General features: G+C 44.8%; 1 protein-coding gene across 1 annotated transcript in view; it reads left to right on the forward strand.

Moving 5' to 3' along the window:
• LOC311125808 (protein SSUH2 homolog) overlaps window positions 1-15,353 on the forward strand; it is a 48,534-nt gene that overhangs the window by 18,609 nt on the left and 14,572 nt on the right. Inside the window, exons 4-6 of the mRNA XM_084199840.1 lie at window positions 13,257-13,386; window positions 14,451-14,511; window positions 14,795-14,919. Of these exons, the coding sequence (XP_084055966.1) occupies window positions 13,257-13,386; window positions 14,451-14,511; window positions 14,795-14,919 (316 nt within the window). The remainder of the gene's footprint in view (window positions 1-13,256; window positions 13,387-14,450; window positions 14,512-14,794; window positions 14,920-15,353) is intronic.

The following is a 15,353-nucleotide window of genomic DNA, read 5'->3' on the forward strand; positions in this document are numbered from 1 at the left end:
ACACCCCAGACTACAGTACTGTACTACTACACCCCAGACTACAGTACTGTACTACTACACCCCAGACTACAGTACTGTACTACTACACCCCAGACTACAGTACTGTACTACTACACCCCAGACTACAGTACTGTAGTACTACACCCCAGACTACAGTACTGTAGTACTACACCCCAGACTACAGTACTGTATTACTACACCCCAGACTACAGTACTGTAGTACTACACCCCAGACTACAGTACTGTAGTACTACACCCCAGACTACAGTACTGTAGTACTACACCCCAGACTACAGTACTGTAGTACTACACCCCAGACTACAGTACTGTAGTACTACACCCCAGACTACAGCAGTGTACTAGTACACCCCAGACTACAGTACTGTAGTACTACACCCCAGACTACAGTACTGTAGTACTACACCCCAGACTACAGTACTGTAGTACTACACCCCAGACTACAGTACTGTACTACTACACCCCAGACTACAGTACTGTAGTACTACACCCCAGACTACAGTACTGTAGTACTACACCCCAGACTACAGTACTGTAGTACTACACCCCAGACTACAGTACTGTAGTACTACACCCCAGACTACAGTACTGCAGTACTACACCCCAGACTACAGTACTGTAGTACTACACCCCAGACTACAGTACTGTAGTACTACACCCCAGACTACAGTACTGTAGTACTACACCCCAGACTACAGTACTGTAGTACTACACCCCAGACTACAGTACTGTACTACTACACCCCAGACTACAGTACTGTAGTACTACACCTCAGACTACAGTACTGTACTACTACACCCCAGAGTACAGCACTGTAATACTACACCCCAGACTACAGTACTGTAGTACTACACCCCAGACTACAGCACTGTACTACTACACCCCAGACTACAGTACTGTAGTACTACACCCCAGACTACAGTACTGTAGTACTACACCCCAGACTACAGCACTGTACTACTACACCCCAGACTACAGTACTGTAGTACTACACCCCAGACTACAGTACTGTAGTACTACACCCCAGACTACAGTACTGTAGTACTACACCCCAGACTACAGTACTGTAGTACTACACCCCAGACTACAGTACTGTAGTACTACACCCCAGACTACAGTACTGTACTACTACACCCCAGACTACAGTACTGTAGTACTACACCCCAGACTACAGTACTGTACTACTACACCCCAGACTACAGTACTGTAGTACTACACCCCAGACTACAGTACTGTAGTACTACACCCCAGACTACAGTACTGTGGTACTACACCCCAGACTACAGTACTGTACTACTACACCCCAGACTACAGTACTGTAGTACTACACCCCAGACTACAGTACTGTACTACTACACCCCAGACTACAGTACTGTACTACTACACCCCAGACTACAGTACTGTACTACTACACCCCAGACTACAGTACTGTAGTACTACGCCCCAGACTACAGCACTGTACTACTACACCCCAGACTACAGCACTGTACTACTACACCCCAGACTACAGTACTGTAGTACTACACCCCAGACTACAGCACTGTAGTACTACACCCCAGACTACAGTACTGTAGTACTACACCCCAGACTACAGTACTGTACTACTACACCCCAGACTACAGCACTGTACTACTACACCCCAGACTACAGTACTGTAGTACTACACCCCAGACTACAGTACTGTACTACTACACCCCAGACTACAGTACTGTAGTACTACACCCCAGACTACAGTACTGTACTACTACACCCCAGACTACAGTACTGTAGTACTACACCCCAGACTACAGTACTGTAGTACTATACCCCAGACTACAGTACTGTAGTACTACACCCCAGACTACAGTACTGTACTACTACACCCCAGACTACAGTACTGTACTACTACACCCCAGACTACAGTACTGTAGTACTACACCCCAGACTACAGTACTGTACTACTACACCCCAGACTACAGTACTGTAGTACTACACCCCAGACTACAGTACTGTACTACTACACCCCAGACTACAGTACTGTAGTACTACACCTCAGACTACAGTACTGTAGTACTACACCCCAGACTACAGTACTGTAGTACTACACCCCAGACTACAGTACTGTAGTACTACACCCCAGACTACAGTACTGTAGTACTACACCCCAGACTACAGTACTGTACTACTACACCCCAGACTACAGTACTGTACTACTACACCCCAGACTACAGTACTGTACTACTACACCCCAGACTACAGTACTGTAGTACTACACCCCAGACTACAGTACTGTACTACTACACCCCAGACTACAGTACTGTACTACTACACCCCAGACTACAGTACTGTACTACTACACCCCAGACTACAGTACTGTAGTACTACACCCCAGACTACAGTACTGTAGTACTACACCCCAGACTACAGTACTGTACTACTACACCCCAGACTACAGTACTGTAGTACTACACCCCAGACTACAGTACTGTAGTACTACACCCCAGACTACAGTACTGTAGTACTACACCCCAGACTACAGTACTGTAGTACTACACCCCAGACTACAGCACTGTACTAGTACACCCCAGACTACAGTACTGTAGTACTACACCCCAGACTACAGTACTGTACTACTACACCCCAGACTACAGTACTGTAGTACTACACCCCAGACTACAGTACTGTAGTACTACACCCCAGACTACAGTACTGTACTACTACACCCCAGACTACAGTACTGTAGTACTACACCCCAGACTACAGTACTGTAGTACTACACCCCAGACTACAGTACTGCAGTACTACACCCCAGACTACAGTACTGTAGTACTACACCCCAGACTACAGTACTGTAGTACTACACCCCAGACTACAGTACTGTAGTACTACACCCCAGACTACAGTACTGTAGTACTACACCCCAGACTACAGTACTGTAGTACTACACCCCAGACTACAGTACTGTACTACTACACCCCAGACTACAGTACTGTACTACTACACCCCAGACTACAGTACTGTACTACTACACCCCAGACTACAGTACTGTAGTACTACACCCCAGACTACAGTACTGTACTACTACACCCCAGACTACAGTACTGTACTACTACACCCCAGACTACAGTACTGTACTACTACACCCCAGACTACAGTACTGTAGTACTACACCCCAGACTACAGTACTGTAGTACTACACCCCAGACTACAGTACTGTACTACTACACCCCAGACTACAGTACTGTAGTACTACACCCCAGACTACAGTACTGTAGTACTACACCCCAGACTACAGTACTGTGGTACTACACCCCAGACTACAGTACTGTACTACTACACCCCAGACTACAGTACTGTAGTACTACACCCCAGACTACAGTACTGTACTACTACACCCCAGACTACAGTACTGTACTACTACACCCCAGACTACAGTACTGTACTACTACACCCCAGACTACAGTACTGTAGTACTACACCCCAGACTACAGCACTGTACTACTACACCCCAGACTACAGCACTGTACTACTACACCCCAGACTACAGTACTGTAGTACTACACCCCAGACTACAGCACTGTAGTACTACACCCCAGACTACAGTACTGTAGTACTACACCCCAGACTACAGTACTGTACTACTACACCCCAGACTACAGCACTGTACTACTACACCCCAGACTACAGTACTGTAGTACTACACCCCAGACTACAGTACTGTACTACTACACCCCAGACTACAGTACTGTAGTACTACACCCCAGACTACAGTACTGTACTACTACACCCCAGACTACAGTACTGTAGTACTACACCCCAGACTACAGTACTGTAGTACTATACCCCAGACTACAGTACTGTAGTACTACACCCCAGACTACAGTACTGTACTACTACACCCCAGACTACAGTACTGTAGTACTACACCCCAGACTACAGTACTGTAGTACTACACCCCAGACTACAGTACTGTACTACTACACCCCAGACTACAGTACTGTACTACTACACCCCAGACTACAGTACTGTACTACTACACCCCAGACTACAGTACTGTAGTACTACACCCCAGACTACAGTACTGTGGTACTACACCCCAGACTACAGTACTGTACTACTACACCCCAGACTACAGTACTGTAGTACTACACCCCAGACTACAGTACTGTACTACTACACCCCAGACTACAGTACTGTACTACTACACCCCAGACTACAGTACTGTACTACTACACCCCAGACTACAGTACTGTAGTACTACACCCCAGACTACAGCACTGTACTACTACACCCCAGACTACAGCACTGTACTACTACACCCCAGACTACAGTACTGTAGTACTACACCCCAGACTACAGCACTGTAGTACTACACCCCAGACTACAGTACTGTAGTACTACACCCCAGACTACAGTACTGTACTACTACACCCCAGACTACAGCACTGTACTACTACACCCCAGACTACAGTACTGTAGTACTACACCCCAGACTACAGTACTGTAGTACTACACCCCAGACTACAGTACTGTACTACTACACCCCAGACTACAGTACTGTAGTACTACACCCCAGACTACAGTACTGTACTACTACACCCCAGACTACAGTACTGTAGTACTACACCCCAGACTACAGTACTGTAGTACTACACCCCAGACTACAGTACTGTAGTACTACACCCCAGACTACAGTACTGTACTACTACACCCCAGACTACAGTACTGTAGTACTACACCCCAGACTACAGTACTGTAGTACTACACCCCAGACTACAGTACTGTAGTACTACACCCCAGACTACAGCACTGTACTAGTACACCCCAGACTACAGTACTGTAGTACTACACCCCAGACTACAGTACTGTACTACTACACCCCAGACTACAGTACTGTAGTACTACACCCCAGACTACAGTACTGTACTACTACACCCCAGACTACAGTACTGTAGTACTACACCCCAGACTACAGTACTGTAGTACTACACCCCAGACTACAGTACTGTGGTACTACACCCCAGACTACAGTACTGTAGTACTACACCCCAGACTACAGTACTGTAGTACTACACCCCAGACTACAGTACTGTAGTACTACACCCCAGACTACAGTACTGCAGTACTACACCCCAGACTACAGTACTGTAGTACTACACCCCAGACTACAGTACTGTAGTACTACACCCCAGACTACAGTACTGTAGTACTACACCCCAGACTACAGTACTGTAGTACTACACCCCAGACTACAGTACTGTAGTACTACACCCCAGACTACAGTACTGTACTACTACACCCCAGACTACAGTACTGTACTACTACACCCCAGACTACAGTACTGTACTACTACACCCCAGACTACATTACTGTACTACTACACCCCAGACTACAGTACTGTACTACTACACCCCAGACTACAGTACTGTAGTACTACACCCCAGACTACAGTACTGTACTACTACACCCCAGACTATAGTACTGTACTACTACACCCCAGACTACAGTACTGTACTACTACACCCCAGACTACAGCACTGTACTAGTACACCCCAGACTACAGTACTGTAGTACTACACCCCAGACTACAGTACTGTACTACTACACCCCAGACTACAGTACTGTACTACTACACCCCAGACTACAGTACTGTAGTACTACACCCCAGACTACAGCACTGTACTAGTACACCCCAGACTACAGTACTGTAGTACTACACCCCAGACTACAGTACTGTACTACTACACCCCAGACTACAGTACTGTAGTACTACACCCCAGACTACAGTACTGTACTACTACACCCCAGACTACAGTACTGTACTACTACACCCCAGACTACAGTACTGTAGTACTACACCCCAGACTACAGTACTGTGGTACTACACCCCAGACTACAGTACTGTAGTACTACACCCCAGACTACAGTACTGTAGTACTACACCCCAGACTACAGTACTGTAGTACTACACCCCAGACTACAGTACTGCAGTACTACACCCCAGACTACAGTACTGTAGTACTACACCCCAGACTACAGTACTGTAGTACTACACCCCAGACTACAGTACTGTAGTACTACACCCCAGACTACAGTACTGTGGTACTACACCCCAGACTACAGTACTGTAGTACTACACCCCAGACTACAGTACTGTAGTACTACACCCCAGACTACAGTACTGTAGTACTACACCCCAGACTACAGTACTGTACTACTACACCCCAGACTACAGTACTGTAGTACTACACCTCAGACTACAGTACTGTACTACTACACCCCAGACTACAGCACTGTAATACTACACCCCAGACTACAGTACTGTAGTACTACACCCCAGACTACAGCACTGTACTAGTACACCCCAGACTACAGCACTGTAGTACTACACCCCAGACTACAGTACTGTAGTACTACACCCCAGACTACAGCACTGTAGTACTACACCCCAGACTACAGTACTGTAGTACTACACCCCAGACTACAGCACTGTACTACTACACCCCAGACTACAGTACTGTAGTACTACACCCCAGACTACAGTACTGTAGTACTACACCCCAGACTACAGTACTGTAGTACTACACCCCAGACTACAGTACTGTACTACTACACCCCAGACTACAGTACTGTACTACTACACCCCAGACTACAGTACTGTACTACTACACCCCAGACTACAGTACTGTACTACTACACCCCAGACTACAGTACTGTAGTACTACACCCCAGACTACAGTACTGTAGTACTACACCCCATACTACAGCACTGTACTACTACACCCCAGACTACAGTACTGTAGTACTACACCCCAGACTACAGTACTGTAGTACTACACCCCAGACTACAGTACTGTAGTACTACACCCCAGACTACAGTACTGTAGTACTACACCCCAGACTACAGTACTGTAGTACTACACCCCAGACTACAGTACTGTACTACTACACCCCAGACTACAGTACTGTAGTACTACACCCCAGACTACAGTACTGTACTACTACACCCCAGACTACAGTACTGTAGTACTACACCCCAGACTACAGTACTGTAGTACTACACCCCAGACTACAGTACTGTGGTACTACACCCCAGACTACAGTACTGTACTACTACACCCCAGACTACAGTACTGTACTACTACACCCCAGACTACAGCACTGTAGTACTACACCCCAGACTACAGCACTGTAGTACTACACCCCAGACTACAGTACTGTAGTACTACACCCCAGACTACAGTACTGTACTACTACACCCCAGACTACAGTACTGTACTACTACACCCCAGACTACAGTACTGTAGTACTACACCCCAGACTACAGTACTGTACTACTACACCCCAGACTACAGTACTGTAGTACTACACCCCAGACTACAGTACTGTACTACTACACCCCAGACTACAGTACTGTAGTACTACACCTCAGACTACAGTACTGTAGTACTACACCCCAGACTACAGTACTGTAGTACTACACCCCAGACTACAGTACTGTACTACTACACCCCAGACTACAGTACTGTAGTACTACACCCCAGACTACAGTACTGTACTACTACACCCCAGACTACAGTACTGTAGTACTACACCTCAGACTACAGTACTGTAGTACTACACCCCAGACTACAGTACTGTAGTACTACACCCCAGACTACAGTACTGTACTACTACACCCCATACTACAGTACTGTAGTACTACACCCCATACTACAGTACTGTAGTACTACACCCCAGACTACAGTACTGTACTACTACACCCCAGACTACAGTACTGTAGTACTACACCCCAGACTACAGTACTGTAGTACTACACCCCAGACTACAGTACTGTACTACTACACCCCAGACTACAGTACTGTAGTACTACACCCCAGACTACCGTAATAAAACTGTATAACGGCACTGAGCCTTTTTCTAAAAAGGAGGGGTCGTAGACCATTCCTCCATACAGAATCTTTCCAGATCCTTGATATCCTTTGTTTGCACAGGTTTTCAGTGGGATCCAAGTCCGGAGACTTAATTTTGCGGTCAATTAGCCATTTCTTTGTGGATGCTCAGGTGTCATGGAGTTTTTGGCACACAGCATGACATTTGTATTTGTATTTATTAAGGATCCCCATTAGTTCCTGCCAAGGCAGCAGCTACTCTTCCTGGGGTCCAGCAACATTAAGGCAGTTATATACAATTTAATATACACTGCTCAAAAATATAAAGGGAACACTAAAATAACACATCCTAGATCTGAATGAATGAAATAATCTTATTAAATACTTTTTTCTTTACATAGTTGAATGTGCTGACAACAAAATCACACAAAAATTATCAATGGAAATCAAATGTATCATCCCATGGAGGTCTGGATTTGGAGTCACCCTCAAAATTAAGGGTGGGAAACCACACTACAGGCTGATCCAACTTTGATGTAATGTCCTTAAAACAAGTCAAAATGAGGCTCAGTAGTGTGTGTGGCCTCCACGTGCCTGTATGACCTCCCTACAATGCCTGGGCATGCTCCTAATGAGGTGGCGGATGTTCTCCTGAGGGATCTCCTCCCAGACCTGGACTAAAGCATCCGCCAACTCCTGGACAGTCTGTGGTGCAACGTGGCGTTGGTGGATGGAGCGAGACATGATGTTCCAGATGTGCTCAATTGGATTCAGGTCTGGGGAACGGGCGGGCCAGTCCATAGCATCAATGCCTTCCTCTTGCAGGAACTGCTGACACACTCCAGCCACATGAGTTCTAGCATTGTCTTGCATTAGGAGGAACCCAGGGCCAACCGCACCAGCATATGGTCTCACAAGGGGTCTGAGGATCTCATCTCGGTACCTAATGGCAGTCAGGCTACCTCTGGCGAGCACATGGAGGGCTGTGCGGCCCCCCAAAGAAATGCCACCCCACACCATGACTGACCCACCGCCAAACCGGTCATGCTGGAGGATGTTGCAGGCAGCAGAACGTTCTCCACGGCGTCTCCAGACTCTGTCATGTCTGTCACGTGCTCAGTGTGAACCTGCTTTCATCTGTGAAGAGCACAGGGCGCCAGTGGCGAATTTGCCAATCTTGGTGTTCTCTGGCAAATGCCAAACATCCTGCACGGTGTTGGGCTGTAAGCACAACCCCCACCTGTGGACGTCGGGCCCTCATACCACCCTCATGGAGTCTGTTTCTGACCGTTTGAGCAGACACATGCACATTTGTGGCCTGCTGGAGGTCATTTTGCAGGGCTCTGGCAGTGCTCCTCCTGCTCCTCCTTGCACAAAGGCGGAGGTAGCAGTCCTGCTGCTGAGTTGTTGCCCTCCTACGGCCTCCTCCACGTCTCCTGATGTACTGGCCTGTCTCCTGGTAGTGCCTCCATGCTCTGGACACTACGCTGACAGACACAGCAAACCTTCTTGCCACAGCTCGCATTGATGTGCCATCCTGGATGAGCTGCACTACCTGAGCCACTTGTGTGGGTTGTAGACTCCGTCTCATGCTACCAATAGAGTGAAAGCACCGCCAGCATTCAAGAGTGACCAAAACATCAGCCAGGAAGCATAGGAACTGAGAAGTGGTCTGTGGTCACCACCTGCAAAACCAGTCCTTTATTGGGGGTGTCTTGCTAATTGCCTATAATTTCCACCTGTTGTCTATTCCATTTGCACAACAGCATGTGAAATGTATTGTCAATCAGTGTTGCTTCCTAAGTGGACAGTTTGATTTCACAGAAGTGTGATTGACTTGGAGTTACATTGTGTTGTTTAAGTGTTCCCTTTATTTTTTTGAGCAGTGTATTACATGACATTACATTTCATAACACTTTTCACAACATATTATGTGTGTTCCCTCAGGCCACTACTCTACTATCACATATCTACAATACAACATCCATGTGTACGTGTGTGTAGAGTGCATGTCTTATCGTGTGTGTGTGTGTAAGCGTGTGTCTGTGCCTGTGTGAGTGTCTCTTCACAGTCCCCGCTGTTCCATAAGGTGTATTTTTATCAGTTTTTTAAAAATCTGATCTTACTACTTGCATCAGTTACCTGATGTGGAATAGAGTTAATGTGGAATAGTCATGGCTCTATGTAGTACTGTGCACCTCCCATAGCAGCGTGTGAAGCCATAACACATAAGTTTTTCCAGCAGCAGACTATGATCGATAATGTCAAAAGCCACACTGAAGTCTAACAAAACAGCCCCCACAATATTTGTATTGTCTCAATCTGATCTGATTATTCTGACCAATGACCAGTCATCTTTTATTTGCATATGTATCCTCCTACTTTGAAGAGGTAAGCGGTGTAGGCTCTAGTCCAGGGGTGTCAAACTCATTTTAGCTCAGGGGCCACATGGAGGAAAATCTATTCCCAAGTGGGCCGGACCGGAAAAATCATGGTATATATAACTTAAAAACAACAACTTCAGATTGTTTTCTTTGTTTTAATACGATCAACATACAACATAAAGCTGGAGCCTGAGGACAGTGTCCAAAAGCACAACATCACTATTAATCATAAAACACCTCAAGTTATTTGAAAGTTCTGAGGACAAAGAACACACAAACACACAATGCCTCAGTGATTCACAGAAGTATATCACAGATCACAGAACTATATCAGGGTGTCATTTCTCAGGCAGAAATGTAGATAAAAATAATGAAATCCTGTTCCCCAAACAAGTGCAAGAACCACAGAGTCAAGAATAGGTTAAATATACAAATAAAATAAAATCAATTAAAAACAATAGCACATCAACATAAAAACATATAAACATAAATCTGAAAGCGTTGCTCAAACTCCCGTAACAGTCCAGTTATTTTATCTTTGAACCGCTTCATGTCTGCCACATGTTGGGTCGCGCACACATTTTTCAGACAGGGGAAGTGAGCTGCATCACCACCGGCAAGTTGCGTCTCCCACAATGACAGCTTCAACTTGAAAGAACGTATGCTGTCATAATACTGCGTGACAACTTTGTTGCGCCCTTGCAGCTGTTTGTTCAAGTTATTCAGGTGCTCTGTAACATCCACCATAAATGCAAGGTCCGGCATCCATTCTGCGGAATGAAATTCTAACACTGGTTTGCCCTTTTCTTCCATGAACTGTTCAATTTCTTCTCGTAAATCAAAGAAACGCCTCAGCACAGCACCTCGGCTTAACCATCTTACCTCAGTGTGGTATGGCAGGCCATAGATGTGGTCTTTCTCTCTGAGAAGGCTGTCAACTGACGGTGATTCAGGCTTCTGGATCGGATGAAATTAACAGTTTGGATGACCACCTTCATGACGTTATCCATCTTTAATGACTTGCAACACAAAGCCTCCTGGTGCAAAATACAGTGAAAAGTCAAAAAATCACGTCCTCCATTTGCAGATTGCACTTTCTCTCTGAACTTTGTCACAACGCCTGCTTTTTTCCCGATCATTGAGGGCGCACCATCTGTAGCCAGGCTGACAGCGCGGGACCAGTCCACTCCGACCCTGTCCAGCGCGCCGACGAGTGCGGTAAAAATATCAGCTGCTGTCGTTGTATCTGTCATCGGCACCAACTCCACGAACTCCTCGGTGACGGTCAATGTGTCATCAACTCCGCGGAGGAAAAAATGGCCAGTTGTGCAACATCTGTAATGTCCGTGCTTTCATCAATTGCAACCGAAAACGCAATAAATGACTTTACTTTTTGCTTCAACTGGCTGTCCAAATCCACTGAAAGATCGGAAATCCTGTCTGCAACTGTGTTTCTTGTCAGGCTGATATTTGCAAAAGCCTGCCGCTTTTCAGGGCACACAATCTCCGCTGCCTTCATCATGCATGTTTTTACAAATTCACCCTCACTAAATGGTTTTGAAGCCACTGCGATTTCATTAGCAATGAGGTAGCTAGCTTTCACTGCAGCGTCACTGATGTCTCGGCTGTGAGTAAACACAGACTGCTGTTTCTTCAGACCCGCCAACAGTTCATTCACCTTCTCTCATCTCCGCTGTCCTTGAAAGTTGTCATATTTGTTGGCATGAAGACTCACATAGTGGCGACGAAGGTTATATTCTTTCAGCACTGCAACATGCTCTGAACACACCAAACACACAGCTTTCCCATTCAATTCCGTGATTAAATAGGATGACCATTTTTCTTGGAACACTCTGCACTCTGCGTCCACTTTTCTCTTTTTTGACAGAGACATATTGGGGCAATGAGGGTGCCAAAGCACATAATGTTAAAAGTAGAAGCCGTAATAAATATCGCGGGCAAAACAAAGTAGCTCATTGGCTGCACGTGCTTGACCTACTTGCTCTGCCCCGGTATAAACAGTTCGCTTGCTTAACACAATTGCTATTGCGCCATCCAGTGGACCCAATTGGAACAGCAGTTTATTTTATTGAAAAATTGCAGCGCATTTTTATACTTAAAAAAAAATATATATATATATATATATATATATATTTTTTTAACCATCTCGCGGGCCGGATTAAACCCGTTTGCGGGCCTGATCCGGCCCGCGGGCCGTATGTTTGACACCCCTGCTCTAGATTCTAGACGATCCTATCTGCCAATCAGGGCTGTGTATGTAAATATAGAAACATTTATATCAACACGCCCTCACGATCAGACGATTATGCCATTGGCAAAAGGAGGTTCAGGGAAATAAATGATAAAACATGTATTCGGAGTTATTTTCATGAAATAAACACACACAGTGATTTATTAGACGTACAGTGATGATAAAAAAAAAAATATAATACATAAAAAAAAACTGCTGAGATACATAAAAAAAAAAGTAGAATTCCAATTTAATTGTGTTTGATTGTATTTATTATTAGGGGTGCCAATAATTTTGACCCATATCTTTTTGAGATTTTTTTATTTTTTACTTGTTAATAAAAAATCTATTTATTTGAGCGATTGTACTAGTATAATATATACTTTTTTCATTTGTTTGAGCATACAATATATCTCAGTATTTATATTATTTATTTTATACACTATTTTTTGCTCATCTCTATCAAGGGCGTCAATACTTTTGGATCTGACTGTTATGTACAGTGGGGAGAACAAGTATTTGATACACTGCCGATTTTGCAGGTTTTCCTACTTACAAAGCACGTAGAGGTCTGTAATTTTTTATCATAGGTAGTACACTTCAACTGTGAGAGACGGAATCTAATACAAAAATCCAGAAAATCACATTGTATGATTTTAAAGTAATTAATTTGCATTTTATTGCAATTCTATCAAGGGCACCAATACTTTTGGATCTGACTGTATTCTACAGGGTGCCTCAAGTGTCAGAGGATGTAGCCAGAGAAGCTCTCCTGAGGTTTGTGGGCTCCAAGTGGTCCAAAAGCAGCAAGCCTGCCAGAAACCTGACCTTCAAGGAGTTACAACCCATCACAATGTATCGGGTAGGTCTGCTAACGAGCCCTTCATGCTAGACCCGATGTTGGTAGTATTTACATTTTACATTTTAGTCATTTAATTTTCATTTAATTTTTTATGTCTTATGAAACCTCTTGTTGGTAGTATCTCTTATGAAACCTCTTGTTGGTAGTATCTCTTATGAAACCTCTTGTTGGTAGTATGTCTTATGAAACCTCTTGTTGATAGTATGTCTTATGAAACCTCTTGTTGGTAGTATCTCTTATGAAACCTCTTGTTGGTAGTATCTCTTATGAAACCTCTTGTTGGTAGTATCTCTTATGAAACCTCTTGTTGGTAGTATCTCTTATGAAACCTCTTGTTGGTAGTATCTCTTATGAAACCTCTTGTTGGTAGTATCTCTTATGAAACCTCTTGTTGGTAGTATCTCTTATGAAACCTCTTGTTGATAGTATGTCTTATGAAACCTCTTGTTGGTAGTATCTCTTATGAAACCTCTTGTTGGTAGTATCTCTTATGAAACCTCTTGTTGGTAGTATCTCTTATGAAACCTCTTGTTGGTAGTATGTCTTATGAAACTCTTATGAAACCTCTTGTTGATAGTATCTCTTATGAAACCTCTTGTTGGTAGTATCTCTTATGAAACCTCTTGTTGGTAGTATGTCTTATGAAACTCTTATGAAACCTCTTGTTGGTAGTATGTCTTATGAAACCTCTTGTTGGTAGTATCTCTTATGAAACCTCTTGTTGGTAGTATCTCTTATGAAACCTCTTGTTGGTAGTATCTCTTATGAAACCTCTTGTTGGTAGTATCTCTTATGAAACCTCTTGTTGGTAGTATCTCTTATGAAACCTCTTGTTGGTAGTATGTCTTATGAAACCTCTTGTTGGTAGTATGTCTTATGAAACCTCTTGTTGGTAGTATCTCTTATGAAACCTCTTGTTGGTAGTATCTCTTATGAAACCTCTTGTTGGTAGTATGTCTTATGAAACCTCTTGTTGGTAGTATGTCTTATGAAACCTCTTGTTGGTAGTATCTCTTATGAAACCTCTTGTTGGTAGTATCTCTTATGAAACCTCTTGTTGGTAGTATCGTTTGGAGACGTACACTGAGTCCAGATCCAGTGCCTGGGAGATGGAGCCATATACTGGTAAAGTAATACTGTCTCAGGACAGCTTTTTGTCTGTTTCAAATAACTAGACAAGGTGTTCGTCAGAAACGGACATATTGCTGTCAGTTACAAAATACACACATTTCTGAGTGGAGTTCCAGGTTCTTCCTATACAGTACGTGTAGGGCGTGTAATGTAAGGCACGACAACGCATGACAACACAGTTGGCTTAACTACAGCACACACGGATCTGCAACCAGGCGAGGTATCCACAGCACTCTGTGCTAAATGAGTATTTCTTCCTCTTCCTCCCATCTCCCAGGCCAGGTGGTCGACGGACCTCAGTACGGGATGAGCCCCCCTCCGTGGGACGTCCCGGTGCAACAGCCACAGAGATACACTGATGTGATCCTGAAAGTGCGTGTCCCTCACTCCTCCTTTGTAAAGGTATGTGTACTTTATTACCTCCGGAAAGGAGTCTGGAGACAGACCGCAAGGCGCTACAGAGGGTAGTGCGTACGGCCCAGTATATCACTGGGGCAAAGCTTCCTGCCATCCAGGACCTCTATACCAGGCGGTGTCAGAGGAAGGCCCTCAAAATGGTCGAAGACTCCAGCCACCCTAGTCATAGATTGTTCTCTCTGCTACCGCACGGCAAACGGTACCGGAGCGCCAAGTCTAGGTCCAGAAGGCTTCTCAACAGCTTCTACCCCCAAGCCATAAGACTCCTGAACAGCTAATCATGGCTACCCAGACTATTTGCACTCCCACCCCATCTTTTTACGCTGCTGCTACTCTGTTAATTATTACATTTTAGTCATTTAGCAGACGCTCTTATCCAGAGCGACTTACAGTTAGTGAGTGCATACATTATTTTATTT

The sequence above is a fragment of the Coregonus lavaretus genome (assembly GCF_964263955.1).
Source record: "Coregonus lavaretus genome assembly, contig: HAP1_SCAFFOLD_466, whole genome shotgun sequence".
In the NCBI taxonomy this organism is placed as follows: domain Eukaryota; kingdom Metazoa; phylum Chordata; class Actinopteri; order Salmoniformes; family Salmonidae; genus Coregonus; species Coregonus lavaretus.